This window comes from Lathyrus oleraceus, chromosome 5 (genome assembly GCF_024323335.1).
Source record: "Lathyrus oleraceus cultivar Zhongwan6 chromosome 5, CAAS_Psat_ZW6_1.0, whole genome shotgun sequence".
NCBI classification, from domain to species: Eukaryota; Viridiplantae; Streptophyta; class Magnoliopsida; order Fabales; family Fabaceae; genus Lathyrus; species Lathyrus oleraceus.
The window spans coordinates 93,699,997-93,715,412 of record NC_066583.1 but is presented as its reverse complement, the minus strand read 5'-3'; the positions used below and the strand labels follow the sequence as shown (position 1 = coordinate 93,715,412).

Here is a 15,416-nt window from a genome sequence, read left to right as displayed (position 1 = left end):
TGCGCCACATGTAATGACGCATACACTTGATATAATAAAGTATGTGTCAATTGCATTGGTTTCACCTGCATGCATGCACCAATGGTATTGCCACCTATGTTCAATGACAACATGCATGCGTCAGTCCAATTGGCGCATGCTTTATAGGGGTTCATAAAACGTGATTATATTGATAAATAACTTGAAATAGTGGTTATTTTGGAAGTTAAATTGAAAATTTTGGTTATTTCAAAAAAAAAAGTTTGTCAACTACCTCATATTAAGAATACATAAATTATTCCTGATTGAGATTTGTTGTATTAAATAAACTAGCCAATTACTCGTGCTTTCACATGAGTTTATTATAAAATAAGCTTAATTACAACTATGGTTCCCATATTTTGCACTTTTTTGGATTTTGATCTTCCATTTTAAAAATCACTATTTTGATCCCTTTTTTTAATTTTTCAGTTTTTTTTTAGTCCCCCCTCTAGTTTGAGACCTTTTTTTCATGATGTCAAGTCAATTTAAAATTAATCATTGTTGAGAAAAATAAAAAACTTATTTCAGACATGATCGAATGAATGGCGATAGACTGTTAGGTACCAGACTAGCTTTGTTAGATACTAGACTGGGTTTGTGAAGAAGATGATGAACAAAATGAAAGATGGGGCTGGGTTGGGAAAGAAGGCATCGTTGAAGAAAACAAAAATGAGGAATTGGTGCAAAAGGATATCTTAGAGTTTGATAACATTGCAATTTTTATATAATGATATTAAATTTTTATTTCTGAAAATTTATCAAAATAAGTTACATATATATTAAATTAAAAAAAATGAATATGATTAATTTTAAATTGACCTGAAATTGCCACATCATCTTGGATAGTGTCACATCATTAAAGAAAGTCTAAAATTGGAGGGATGACTAAAATCAAACTCAAAAATTAAAAAAGGATCAAAATAGTGATTTTTAAAATGGGGGAATTAAAACCCCAAAAAATGCAAAATAGGGGGAGCATAGTTGCAATTAAGCCTATACAATATTATTTTTATTTATATTATTATTAGAATATAGAAGAATAATATTTAGATTTATTAAAGAAATAAAATATAAGATTAATTAATATTTAGATTTATTAAAACATTTATATTACTAACTAAGTTATAGAAAATTGACTTGATAAAAAATTGATTCAATCGAAAAGTTGCAGATTTAACTAATAAAGAGTTACAACAATTGATATTGATATTGTTGAATATTACAAGATAAATAAATTATGGAAAAAGGAGTAATGGAAGAAAAATATTCATCACTCATACTGAAGATGCCTGCCGCTAGTGATATTTGCAAGCCTTATTCATTTTATTTATCATCAACAACAAAAAAAGTGAAAAAATGGGGTAAGAGAATTATAATGACATTGACAGTATCCAGTATCCCCACAAATGTAAAAATAAATAAGTAGCAAAACTTGACTTATACGAAAACAATCAATCCTTGCCGTTGTCACGCTAACCAGCTAACCAATCATCATCCATACAGTCAATTTCTCCAATGTCCATGCTGTGTACACATTGTCATCAAAAAATTATTTAATATTCAAATCAATAATCAACATAATATAACAACTTTTTTTAGCAATATAATATTAAAACAAAAACAAGTATAATGAAGAAAACAAAAAATAATTTTAAGATTTGTGATCTCGCATATAACATGCATAAGAAATTCAAATTCACAGCTGCTTCACAAATGGAATATTCCAAAGCACTAGGAAACCCAATGGAAAAGGAAATGTATAAAATAATTTTTTATTATTTTATATTCCATCTAAATCCAATCCAATCCAATAGATACTTAATTGAAGTTAAATCTCATGCATTCAACAAAATATAATGATTTACCTAAAATGCATATTTTATAAAAACTTGATTGATGAAGTTATTGACTAATTTAGAATCCTTTAAAGATAGAACAAAATTCTATATAGAATGATCAACGCATAGCGAAATTTGAACTTAAAACCTTAAAAAAACACATTCTGTCTTAAATCTTTATCTGAGACATGATTGTTAATGACTTCAGGTAAGACCCTAAAAAGAGCCTAATGAATTTCATATAAAACTATCCCATCAAGAATAAAGTACATATATCAGCTGATCTTGTGATTTTCTTTGTGTAAAACTAAGATGACACATAATTGAATTTGACTCTGCAACAAACTACACACTATCCTGTTCCTTTTCATTAACTAACATGAAACATCCTAAGATGCACAAACAAAAAGAACAGCAAATGAAAATTTATAGGAAACATATGAACAAGAACTTACCAAGGTAAAGTAGAATCTTGGAAACTATTTTCTGAACACAGTTCTAGGCAGCTTTCATTTGCATTCAACCAAGCTGGAAACTCCAGAGGCTGCTCAAAATCACGGTAACCATCATTTTCAACCTTGGTTTCAGGTGCAGGTGCAGGTGCACCATGTTCCATGTGTTTTAAGTACTTGAACCAACAAGCTGATTTCACCAAACTCATAGTATCATTCCATTCCATTTGATGTTGATCTCCTAATGATCTGATCTCCGCCATAGCCTCATCATTCATCACTGTGTGTAAGCCTCCGGTAGCAGAAGAAGACCTATCTACCTGTGATGTTCCAACAGAAGGAACATCCTGTGAAGCAGAAGAAGATGAGGTTCCAGATGAGTAAGAGGATGGTGAAGATGATGAGGAGGAGTTATTGTTGAGATGAACAGTAATATCCAAGTTATTGAAATCATGAAAATTGAGGTTCAGTCCCAGAGTTTGATTCGGAAGAATAAAATTGGGATTTTCAGGCAAAAGTGTCGTCGGCGGTGGTGAAAGAATCGGTGAAGCAGAAGGCCAAGTGTAAGAATTTGGAACTGAAAGGTAGGAAGAATTGGTTCTGCATGAAGGATAAATTCTGTGGTTTCTCCGCGACTTATTATATCTTCCATCTTGCTCAAAACTCTGGTGCTGTGAAGATTGATGTGATAGTGATTCCTTCTGCATCTGTTCTTGAGCTTCTTGTTGTTGTTTCTGCTTCTTCTGTTGTTCACTTGCTTCTTTCATGGATGCCCTGTGAAATTTTAAGGCGGTGACAATCTCTCTCCTAGCTTCTGCCATATTCATAAGCCTTTCTTGATAAGGCTTTGTGGTATGAAGTCTCCTCCTAACTTGTTTTTTATGTTGTTGAGGTTGTGCCTTGTGAGCATCAACAACTTTGTTATTTTTTGATAAATTTTGATCAACAGAAACACCATCCTTAAAAACACAGTTTTGGTCTTTTGGTCTAGATGTACTTAGTTGTTTCACTAGGTTATCTAATTCCATTTTTTATAGTTCTTGCTTTAAAGAGGGTAGAAATTTCATCTATATGGTATCAACTTTGGTGAATCTATATGGTTTTGTCCTAGAATTTGAGGGATAAAGAATACAATGTTGAGGCAGGTATAGTGTTCCTGTTGCAAGGCCTCATGCGCGTTATAAATAGTAGGGGACAGACACAGCCTAGGACCTTTAAAATATTTTGGAGTTTGGTATACTAATAAAATAATATTGGACTTTTACTTGTCCTAGGAAACTAGGACTGTAACCAATTTATTACTTGGTCAATTGGTCTCACCATTGCCATAACTCACCTATATAATACCCTCTTCATTTTGGTGAAAATTCTACATATGCATGTCAAAGTTAAGAATTTGAAAGAAAATAAATTATAAAAATTGAACAGAACATAGAAAAACTTTAGAAGCTATATGGATAATTCAAGCGGTGTAACCGTTTACAAGTAAAAACATTTTTTCCGAGTTATAGAAAAATGACAGATTTTGAAATTGTAACCGATTATCCTCGGTATTTAATCGGTTACCACTGAATGTATTTTTAACTTACTTGTTAGTTGTAACCGGTTAACCAAATGATGTTATTGGTCACAGGTCCGAGTTTTGTTATTTTTTGTCTTGCAATTGTTTGTTTTGAATTCCAATTAGTTTGTAACACTTGTATAAATTTGTTGGATGCATTCACATCCAAGGTTAATGCAATTATCATTCTCATCATCAACTCTATCTATCTATCTATCTATCTATCTATCTATCTATCTATCTATATATATATATATATATATATATATATATATATATATATATATATATATATATATATATATATATATATATATATATATATATATATATTCCGAATTTCTACACCATTGTTCACCAATCTTGTGGTCAAAGTTCTAACATTTGGCATCAAGAGTCTGGTTCTGATCCACAAACACCTAGTGTGCAACATGAATTTTATTTTCGAGTAAAGAACCCTGTAAATCTACCTATCCTTGATGCGAAGAATTATGACAAATGGTGCAAGAAAATGAAAGTGTTGTTTGGTTACCAAGATGTTGTTGAAGTGATTAAGAACGGGGTGAGTGCTCTTGTCGCAAGTGCAACAGATGCACAACAAGCAATACATAAGGAAGAGAAGAAGAAAGATTTCAAGACGTTGTTTTTGATTCATTAATGTGTGGATGGTGACAACTTTGAGAAAGTTGATGATTGCGAATCATCAAAGAAATTGTGGAAGATCTTAGAAAAGGCATATGCAGAGGCTGATAAGGTGAAGGTGGTGAGGTTACAAACTCATAAGCGTCAACTTGAATTGATTCAAATGGAAGGAAAGGAGACAATCAACAATTTCACAACGAGAATCACTCGGTTGGTGAATCAATTGAAATCATGCGGAGAAACAGTCACAGAGCAGTATGTTGTCGCGAAAATCTTGCGTTATTTAACACCAAGATTTGACAATGTAGTTGTAGTGATTGAGGAATCGAAGGATCTTGCGACGATGAGTAAAGAGGAGCTGCAAAGCTATTTTGAGGCTTGTAACACCCTAAATTTTTCCAGCGTAAGTTTAAAACATTTATCAGAGTAAAACAAATCAACATGCAATTTAGGATGCTACACTACAACATATAATTAACCTGCTCAATCGAAAAGACATGTGACACTTTGTTGTCATAAAAATAGTAGTAATAACCACATGTCTGAATGTTAACTTTTATTAAATCGCGACGGAACAACAAAAAGAAATAGTTAAGTCAACCTATCAAATCATCAACATAACATGTCATATAATAAATGTTAAAACATAATGAAAGACACAATGTTCCAATCCCCCGGTGTTACACATCAGAGCAGACACCGACACAAAAATAAAACGAAAGACTTCATCTTCCACTCGCATCTGAGCTCCTACTACGGATTATATGCACGTTACCCATGTGGAGGTAACATTCAAACAGAAGGGATGAGATATCATAATTATATACAGGAAAGCATGATAATAAGTAAGCATCATATTATCACATGCATATCACCGATTCCACAACACAATTCCATATAACCCACTCAACAACTATCCACACATAGTAGCAACATCCCAACTATCCATACGGAACAACAACACAACAATTATCCAAACAGGATAACAACATAACAATTATCTAACATAACAGCAACATAACAACCATCTGACATAATAACAACATAATCAACCATCCAACACAATAACATATGCAACCAATGTACAATGCAATGAGACTCAACAACTCGACTCAATGCATGTGGTATCAATACGTGAACACTCAAGTTCACCACTTCGATCCTCACCTCCTAGGATCAAAGCCATTAGTTCATTACCATCACCTTCGATAATGTCTCACTGATTCCATCACCTCCAAAATCAGCTACCGTCACAATCCACGCAATGGGATTTGAGGTTCACCAACAACGGACCATTTGTTCAACAATATGAATGCATGTAACATATTATTCATGCAACAAAAAAATCATGCACAATGACCATTCACCATAGTCAATGTGCACCATCATGCATCAAACACATTTTATACAGCTCAACAACATCAACATACAACATAACAAGCAACAAAAATGCATTTAAGGTTATGTCACACCATCACAAAAACATTACACTTCATTTCAACACCATCATACAGAAAAATATTTATTTTCAGGTAAAGAAACTAATTTTAAACGAAAATACATGCTCTCGGTTTTTCGACGCTTCGAACCACGGGTCAAACAGAGTTACGAAGCTCAAATTACGTCATTTTCAATTTCCCAAATTTTCGCGTAACAGTGGTAACCGATTACGGTCAAACCGGTAACCGGTTATAGGCTTCGAAAACAGCCCAGAAACCTATTTTTCAAGTGGTAACCGGTTACACTCATACCGGTAACCGGCAGGTTCGAAGAATAGCCTAAAACTTATTTTTCGTCGTTGGAGGCCTTCCGGACCTCCAATTTCGATTCCGTAAAAACCCCTGATTTCAGAATTCGACATACTATAATTATTCAATGATTAAAACATAAAATTTACATTATATCACATATTAGCATAAAAACCATTAGTTCTCATTAATTCATATGTATCCTAAATCTTTCAACAACAACAATTGCAACAATTCATCATTCCAACTCTGACCCGAAACCACATCAATTCACACAACTTTTACATCACACAATCTAATCAAATTTCATGGGTTTAACAACAACATTTTCATCATTCCCATAATTCAATCAAATTTCATGGGTTTAACCGCAACATTTTCATCATTCACACAATTCAACATTCATCACTCCCACAATTCAACATAAAGTAGAAAACACAAAATCTACATGGCATAATCTATCTATCATCATCATGTTAACCCTTAGATAATCAGAACCTTACCCTTACCTTAGAGTTACTAGTAATCGATTCTTTAACCTTCAACAATGTTTAATCTCCCCTTGAGCCCTAGCCTTTTCTTCTCTCTTTCTCTGTTTCTCCTCTTTTTTCTCAAAAGATACGTTGCTGAGTTTTTTCCCAAATCCCCTATTATATTCTTTTTATATTATATTTCCTATTATTATATTAACGTATTATATTATCACTAATTTCTTAATAATAATAAAAATAATAATAATCTACTCAAATTAAATAATTAAATTCATATTCATATAATATTAATTAATTAAATGATAACTAATATGATTAATTAGTTTTATTCACCACATCATCTTTTCTACATTTTTGCTCACACACTCCCCAACACCTTAATTTCTAAGGCAACTACCCCACACCAAGGGTACACAACACATTAAAATATCAATCAATACAACACAACCACAACTACCACATAACTAAATTATGGAAAATAATTTAAATAAAATCGGGACGTTACAAGGCTCGTGAGAAAATGATGGAGGAGAGAAATTATGATTAGGCAAAGAAGGAGATCGCTTTGCAAGCTCGCTTCAACGAGAAGGACAAGAGATCAAAAGGAAAATTGACCATAAAGAGTAAAGGGAATTTTCAGAATTTTGGTGGAAGAGAGTCCCAAAGTTTCAAGAATTTGACTTGTCAAAAGGGTGAGAGAAGCTGCAACAAAAATGGTGGTCAAGGAAATTTTTGAGGTGAAAAGAAGAGGTTTGGAAAAAAGCAAAGAGAAATGCTTTAAGTGTTAAAGGTTCAGTCATTTTCCAAGAGAGTGACATGAGAACAAGAAGGAACATCAAAGGGATCAAGCCAAGGTTGCAAGACAAGAGTTTGATGAAGATAATACACTCTTGGTCATGATCACGGAAAGGAAATTGCAGCAGCAGCAGTTTGCGGGACAACAACAGCAACAATTCTGGGAATGCTGAAAAAAGAGTTTGTAACTAGTTACATTATATGGTTAATCGGTTACATATAGAAGAAAACGCCATGATGAGTATGAAAGGAGTTCAATGCAACGAGGAATGGTACTTGGACTTGGTTTGTTCTACTCATATGATGGGGTGGAAGGATTGGTTTGTTAAAATCAATCGTGCGGTGAAGAATAAAGTAAAGTTCACAGATGACACTACTCTAGTGGGCTATAGGATCGGTGATGTTTTGATCATGAGAAGGGATGATGGATATTCCTTGATCAAGGATGTATTATACATTCTATGAATCAAATGTAACCTTCTAAGTATAAGCCAATTGCTTGAGAAGGGTTATAAGATTCACATGGAAAACAAGAGGTTGTGCGTTATAAATGCAAACGGAGCTTTGGTCCTTAAAGTGCCTTTGGCTGCCAATAGAGCCTTTAAGGTTGAGCTGAAGGTTTTGAAGCATAGATGTCTTTCTACATTATCAAGTAGAGAAGATTGGATATGGCACTATCGTCTTAGGCATCTTAACTTTAGAGATCTCAAAGACTTGCAAAAGAATGGAATGGTAACGGGTTTCCATTGATCAACATACCAACTGAAATTTGTGAAAAATGCATGCAAGCTAAGAAACATAAGGGTAAACTCAGAAAGGATATAGGTTGTAGAACCAAGAATCACCTTGAGGTGGTGTATTCAGATGTGTGTGGACCGATGCAAGTAGATGCTATTGGTGGCAATAGATATTGTCACATTTATCTACGATCATAGTAGAAAGTTATGGAAATACATAATCAAGAGAAAAGATGAGGTATTTGAAGTGTTTAAGAAGTACAAGTCCATGGTTGAGAGGCAAAGTGGTCACAGACTCAAAGTGCTCAAAACGGATGATGGAGGCGAATATGTCTCAAAAGACTTTAAAAGTTTTTTATGATCAAGAAGGCATTGTACATGAGGTAGTACCACTTTATACACCATAGAAAAATGGTGTTGTTGAAAGGAAGAATTGATCGATCATGAACATGGTGAGAAGCATGTCAAAGGGGAAGAACTTGTCGAAAGAGTTATAGGGAGAAGCGGTATCCATAGCTACTTATTTGTTGAATAGGTGTCCTACAAAGAAGCTTAAGAACATAAAACCGGAGGAAGCATGGTCGGGATTTAAACAAAATATGAACAATTTGAGAGTTTTTAGTTCCTAGCGTATCGACATGTTCCGGGACAGCTTAGAAAGAAGCTGGATGATAAGGAAGAAGTGATGATACTTGTAGGGTATCACTTTAATGATGGTTACAATTTCTTTGATGCAGCAAGGAGAAGGGTTATAATCAGACGAGACGTCATTGTTGACGAAATCAAGGAGTTACAGTAGCCTGTAAACGGTTACAACTTTGAAAATTTAAATTCTGCAAAAACAGAAAGAGCATAAACCCTCATTGCCGAAGCCCGATTTGAAGAGAATGTTAGAAGATTAACAAGGAAAAGATGTTTGCCTCAAAGACTCCAAGAATGTGAGTTGTTTCGATACAACAAAATCAATGATAATGGTGATTTCATCCATTTTGCACTTATGGATGAATCTGAACCCGTTAAAAAGGAATAGGCTTTAAGTGACCTAAAGTGGATTTGTACTATGAAGAAGGAGCTGGAATCCATTGAGAAAAATAATACTTAGGAGTTGGTTAATTTACCAAATGGAAAGAAGCCAATTGGTGTGAAATGGGTATTCAAAGTGAAGGCATCCCAAAGGAGAAATAATCAAGCATAAGGCTCGATTGGTTGCTAAGAGATTTTTGCAAAGAGAAGGCATAGATTTTGAAGAGGTATTTGCACGGGTTGCTAGGATTGAAACCATTAGGCTTGTTATTGGTATTGTAAATAACCACATTTGTCCCATCTACCAAATGGACGTCAAATCTGCATTTTTGAACGGGCCACTTGAAGAGGAGGTATATGTAGGACATCCCATAGTTTTGTTGTGAGAAACCAAGAGATGAAGTTCTACAAGTTGAAAAAAGAATTGTATGGTTTGAAGAAAGCTCCAACAGCTTGGAACAAAAGAATATATGGTTTCCTAAAGGAGGTTGACTTCAAGATATATGTATTCGGGCATGGGGTGTATGTGAAGACGAATACAAGTGAAGGGGTGATTATCCTTTGTCTATATGCATGTGACTTTTTGATAACGGGAAGCAACGGAAAGTGAATTTATAAGTTCAAGGGTGAAATTATAAAATAATTTGAGATGACTAACATTGGTCTTATGACATACTTCCTTGACATTGAATTCGACAAGTCCAAAAGAGGACTGCTAATGCACCAAAGAAGATATGCTCTTGAGATATTGAAGATGTTTGAAATGGAGAATTGTAATGCTGCCATTACTCCAGCTGAACCAAGGTTAAAATTGTCTAAGAATGAGGATGAGCAAGATGTTGATCCAACTCAATATAGGAGGTTAATTGGATCCTTGCGTTATTTGTGCAATATGCGACCGAACTTGACGTTTAGTGTCAGTATTGTGAGTAGATTCATGGGGAGACCAAAGGTGTCTCACTTGGCAGCAGTCAAGAGGATCCTAAGATATATCAAAGGTTATGTTGGCTGCGAAATTCTCTTTCCCACAGCGGATACGGGAAGGAAATTCAATTTGATCTATTTTATCGATTCCAATTGGTGCAGAGATAAAGATGATCAAAATTCTACATCTGGATACATCTTTATGTTCAGTGGAACACGAATCTTATGGTGTTCGAAGAAGGAACCGATAGTTGCAATCTCGTCTTGCGAGATCGAGTATAATTTTGCTTCATTATGTGTGTGCTAAACCATGTGGCTTATGAATTTATCGGAGGAGCTAAGCAGTAGTGAAGGTGGGGTTGTTACACTTTTGTTTGACAATGTTTCTGCGATTAATCTTAATAAGAACCCAATTGCACATGGGAGGAGAAATCATATTGAGATGAGATTTCACTACTTGAGGGAGCTTGTTAGTGAAGGAAGGTTATAATTTGGATATTACAAAAGTGAAGGCGAAGTGGTTGATTTTCTGACTAAGGGAGTCACAAATGGTGTGTTCAAGAGGTTGAAGATGAACATGAGCATTGAATACTTAGAGCACTTGAATTAAGGTGGTTTTTTAAAAGTTATATTGGTAATTAAAGTGTTGTAACCTGTTAACACGAGGGTGTAACCGGATACAACAAAGACAGTTGCACTTCTGAGTTGCAAAAAAAGGGCAGATTTCGAATTTGTAACCGGTTAACCTCATTCGTTAAGTGGTTACCATTGGATGTATTTTAATTCACTTGTCAGTTATAACCGATTAACCAAATGATGTAACCGGTTACAGGCCCAAGTTTTTCTATTTTTCTATTTTGCAATTCTTTGTTTTGGATCTCAAATAGTTTGTAACACTTTTATAAATATGTTGGAAGAAATCTCATCTAAGTTTAATGCAATTATCATTCTCACCTTCAACTCTCTCTCTCTCTCTCTCTCACACACACACACACACTCTCTCTCTCTCACACACACACACATACACAATTTTGCTCTTTCACTATCCACATTATGAATTTCTCCACCATTATTCACCAATCTTGTGATCCAAAATTCCAACAAAAACTACAGGAAGAAAAAGATACCTCATAACATGAATAATAAATAAAACTAAACAACATAACTTGTATAAAAAATTTAAAATGTAAGCCTTCCATTCTAACAATATGCACCAAACAACAACAAAAATAATACTATCAATTTTTCAATTGTTATTATTTCATACTTAATTCATGAGTTTAATATAGATGTCTTATCGGTATAAATTAATTTTAAATTAATTTTCAATGTAAACTTAAAACATAAGTCTATTATCTAACTACAATTTTAAAATAAATATAAACTACTAAATTTTCAATAATCATTCATGTATATTGAATGAACTATGAAACTCGAGAGAATCATATTACAAGATCTTCTCGTGATTATTGATATTAGTTTACTACTTTGCAAATGAATGGTGGGGAAATGTTTATACACAACATAGAATTAGTTACACAATAACTAACTTGTTTAACTAATATAACCTAATCTATCTAACTTTACCAAAAATAGTTACAATATCTTTTATTACTCTAATATCACCCCACAAACTCATTCTTGTGTCCGAGAAACAAGCTTGAGTTTAGTCCTCAACTCTTGAAAAGTAGCAGTTGGTAAAGATTTTGTGAGGGCATACAAATTACAAGTTGGATGTTGAGTTTGCTTGCAACCACTCTTTCAATTACAAAGTGAATATCAATGCATTTGGATCTGGAATAGAGTATGGGATTATGCCATAGCATGTCTACACTTAGATTATCAAAAAAATAGAGTTAGATAAAGATAGTTGGTGATGTGAAGGTCAGACAAAAGTGATTCAAGCCATATCAATTAAGAAGTAGTGTTTGCTAGAACCCGATCCTCGACTGCAATGCTTGATTTTATCACAAGTGAGTGATTCTTTAAGCTTAAAGAAAGTAGATTAGAACCAAAGGAAACACATGAACTTGATTTTGACCTCCTGTCATCAGAATCACTTGCTCAATCTAAATCACTATAAGCCTTTAGAGAGAATTTTTGAAGCGGATTTTCAAGAGAAAACATTAGACCATATGGTGTAGTTTCACTTAACTATCTTTTAATCCTTTTGACTAGACTCCAATGAATTTCAAGTGAATTGACCATAAACTGACTTACCTTATTGACATAATAGGCAATATTAGATTGGGTTAGTATGTCATATTGTAGAGCACTAACTATTGACTTCTAGAATTAAGTATCTAGCATTGTGTCAATTTCATACTTGCTCAATTTGCAATGACTGAAAATAGGAGCGTTGACATCTTTGGTATCATCCATGTTGACTTTGGACAGTAGATTTTTGATATACTTTGTTTGTGTGAAAAACATATAGCCACAACTTCATAGCGCACCTCAATAGAAATTAAATAGGTATTTCTATATTTTTCAATGCTAACTTATAATGGAGTTTGGTGATCAAGTCATGAATCACTTTGGATGATGTACAAGTTAGCACGATATCATAAACATAAACACGAGCATACAATTTGATATCTTAATGCTTATAGACAAAAAGTGAATGATCAAACTTTTTAAATGAGAAGCCAAATTAAAGTAGAGCTTGATGTATCTTCTCATACCATGCCCTTGGGGGTTGCTTCAAGCCATATACTGGCTACTTTAATTTACACACAAGAGATGAGTTAGAATTGACATGACATTTGTCAAAAAATTCAAAGAGCACAATGTTATCCTTGACAAGTTTTGACATAGAAATTAGATTTTTAGTAATGCTAGTAACATGAAGTAAGTTATTTATATTCAACATCCCATTGAAAAAAAAATTGGACCTAAATTTAGAGGAGCTAACTGACTTAATTGCTAAGTTATGACCATTACCAACTAGAACTTTTTTTGAAACCTTGTAGGAATATTTATTTTTCATGTTAGAAATGCTAGAGGTAATGTGACGGGAATCAGTCGGGTTTGCAAACCATGCTTGAGATTCAATTCCTTAAGGCGCTAGGACTTCATCTTGATGAGTCAAAAAAGAAGTTAATTATGCAGAATGACATGTTAAAGAGGAGTGTGTATGAAACTTTGGTGGTAAAGGCTCAAACAAATCATATATATATATATATATATATATATATATATATATATATATATATATATATATATATATATATATATATATATATATATATATATATATATATATATATATATATATATATATATATATATAGTTGGAAAATTGGACGATTACTTATGCTATAAACCTATCTTCTACGTCCTTGACCATGATTGAAGCACCCTCTTCCACGAGAGTATTGATAAAATTCAGATGTTCCGCCATTTCTACCAGAGTTTTGATTGGTTATGGCTTGAGCTACATTAACAGTTACACTAGGAATTGATAATTCTTGGCAAAAATTATCTAGTTGTGCTTCTTGTACATACAAGAGGGCTTCAACATCATATAAATCAGTCCATTCCACCTTTCCATATATCATCATTATGAACGGTTATACTCTTTAAGTAAACCTTGAATAATTGCATCAACCTAATCCCTTTTTGAGATATGATCACCATTGACCAACAACGAGTAATCTATGGCTTTAATTCTTAGAAGAATTTCAAAACTTAAAATAATTTCTCTTCTTTTTTATCTTTACCTATGACCTTAATTAATGAACTCGAGCTTTCATTAGTGAACGGAAGTGCTTATGCACTTTTTCCCAAACGTTAAGGTTATGCTTGAAAGATAGAACTCAAGGAAGAACGACTTCAAAAATTGTTGATAGAAGCCAAGTAAAGAAAGCTTAGTCTTGAACTATCAAAGTTTCATACTCTTCAAAGATTATATTGGAAATTTGATCATTATCAATCTTGAACATGGAAGGAATTTCAGGACTAACTACCATTTTATAGAGTTTGTGAGTGGCTATGTTACTTTTAACTTGTTAATTCCAAAGATGGAAGTTTTTTTCTTGTAGCTTGATTGACAACTTTGGAGTGAAGGTATTTAATGATGTTGAATTCACAAATTGTGGATATGCAAATTGAGAGGATCGAAACATAATTTTTAAATCTTGAGGAGAACTTTCATGATCCTCCAATGAAGCTTATATGAAGATTTGAGCTTCAATTGAATTTTAGAGAGGGAAGAAGATGAATACAAAGCGGAAGAGGCCCATTTAGGCATATTATACCATATTTAATGAACTAATAAACTTTAAATAATAATATTAGGTCGCATTAGTGTGTAATATTATTGAGCCCCAACTTTAGACCTGTACAACGAAGGATCTAATATTGTGTCAGTTCCATACTTGCTCAATTTGCAATGAATGAACATACGAGTATTGACACCATTAGCATCAACCATGTTGATTTTGGATAGTATATATTTGATATATTTTATTTGTGTGAGAAACATTGATCCACTAGATTGATACCGCATCTTAATACCAAGATAATATTAAGGTGTTCCCAGCTTTTTCAATGCAAACATATCATGGAGTTTGGTGATCAAGTTATGAATCAATTTGGGTGATGTACCACTTTGCAGGATATCATCAACATAGACAAGGCCATATAGTGTGATTTCTTAATGCTTGTAGACCAAAAGTGAATGATCACACTTCCTAGATGAGAAGCCAAATTAAAGTAAAGCTTATTGTAGCTTCTCATACCATGCTCTTAATGGTTGCTTCAGACCATAAAGTGCCTTATTTAGCTTACACGTGAGAGATAAATTTGAAGGTAAAACTAGGTAGTTGTCGCATATAGACTTCTTCTTAAAATTCAACATTAAGGAAAACATTATTGATGACTATCAATTAAATTTCTCACTTGTATGTGAGTGCTAGAGAAAAGATGGCTCTAATTGTGGTAGGTTTCATAATAAGTGAGAAGGTTTCATGAAAATCAAACCCTTTTTGTTGGTTAAATCCCTTAGCCACAAGCTTGGTCGTATATTTTTTATGCTTCCATCTGGATTTTCTTTTATCTTAAAAACACATTTGCATCCAATAGATTTTTTATGAGGTGATAGGTTTGTAAGAGTCCAGGTACCATTTTTGTATAAGTTGATTGAACTCAACTTTTAATGCTTCAAACCTTCTAGGTTAGGCT

The 15,416-nt window shown here is 33.4% G+C and overlaps 1 protein-coding gene across 1 annotated transcript; it reads right to left on the bottom strand.

The window, feature by feature from the left end:
- Positions 1-1,173: 1,173 nt before the first annotated feature.
- On the bottom strand, positions 1,174-3,520 carry LOC127087825 (uncharacterized). The gene is made up of 2 exons (XM_051028742.1): positions 2,315-3,520; positions 1,174-1,545 (listed from the first exon to the last, which is right to left on the bottom strand). Exons 1-2 carry the CDS (start codon positions 3,337-3,339, stop codon positions 1,494-1,496), a joined length of 1,077 nt encoding a protein of 358 aa, XP_050884699.1. The 5' UTR covers positions 3,340-3,520; the 3' UTR covers positions 1,174-1,493.
- Positions 3,521-15,416: the final 11,896 nt, after the last annotated feature.

Bases quoted from the DNA above. Each gene is read 5' to 3' on its own strand.
- LOC127087825 (XM_051028742.1), bottom strand. From the start codon at position 3,339: ATGGAATTAGATAACCTAGTGAAACAACTAAGTACATCTAGACCAAAA. The intron at 1,546-2,314 runs GTAAGTTCTTGT...ATGTGTACACAG, and splicing joins CAAGATTCTACTTTACCTTG to CATGGACATTGGAGAAATTG.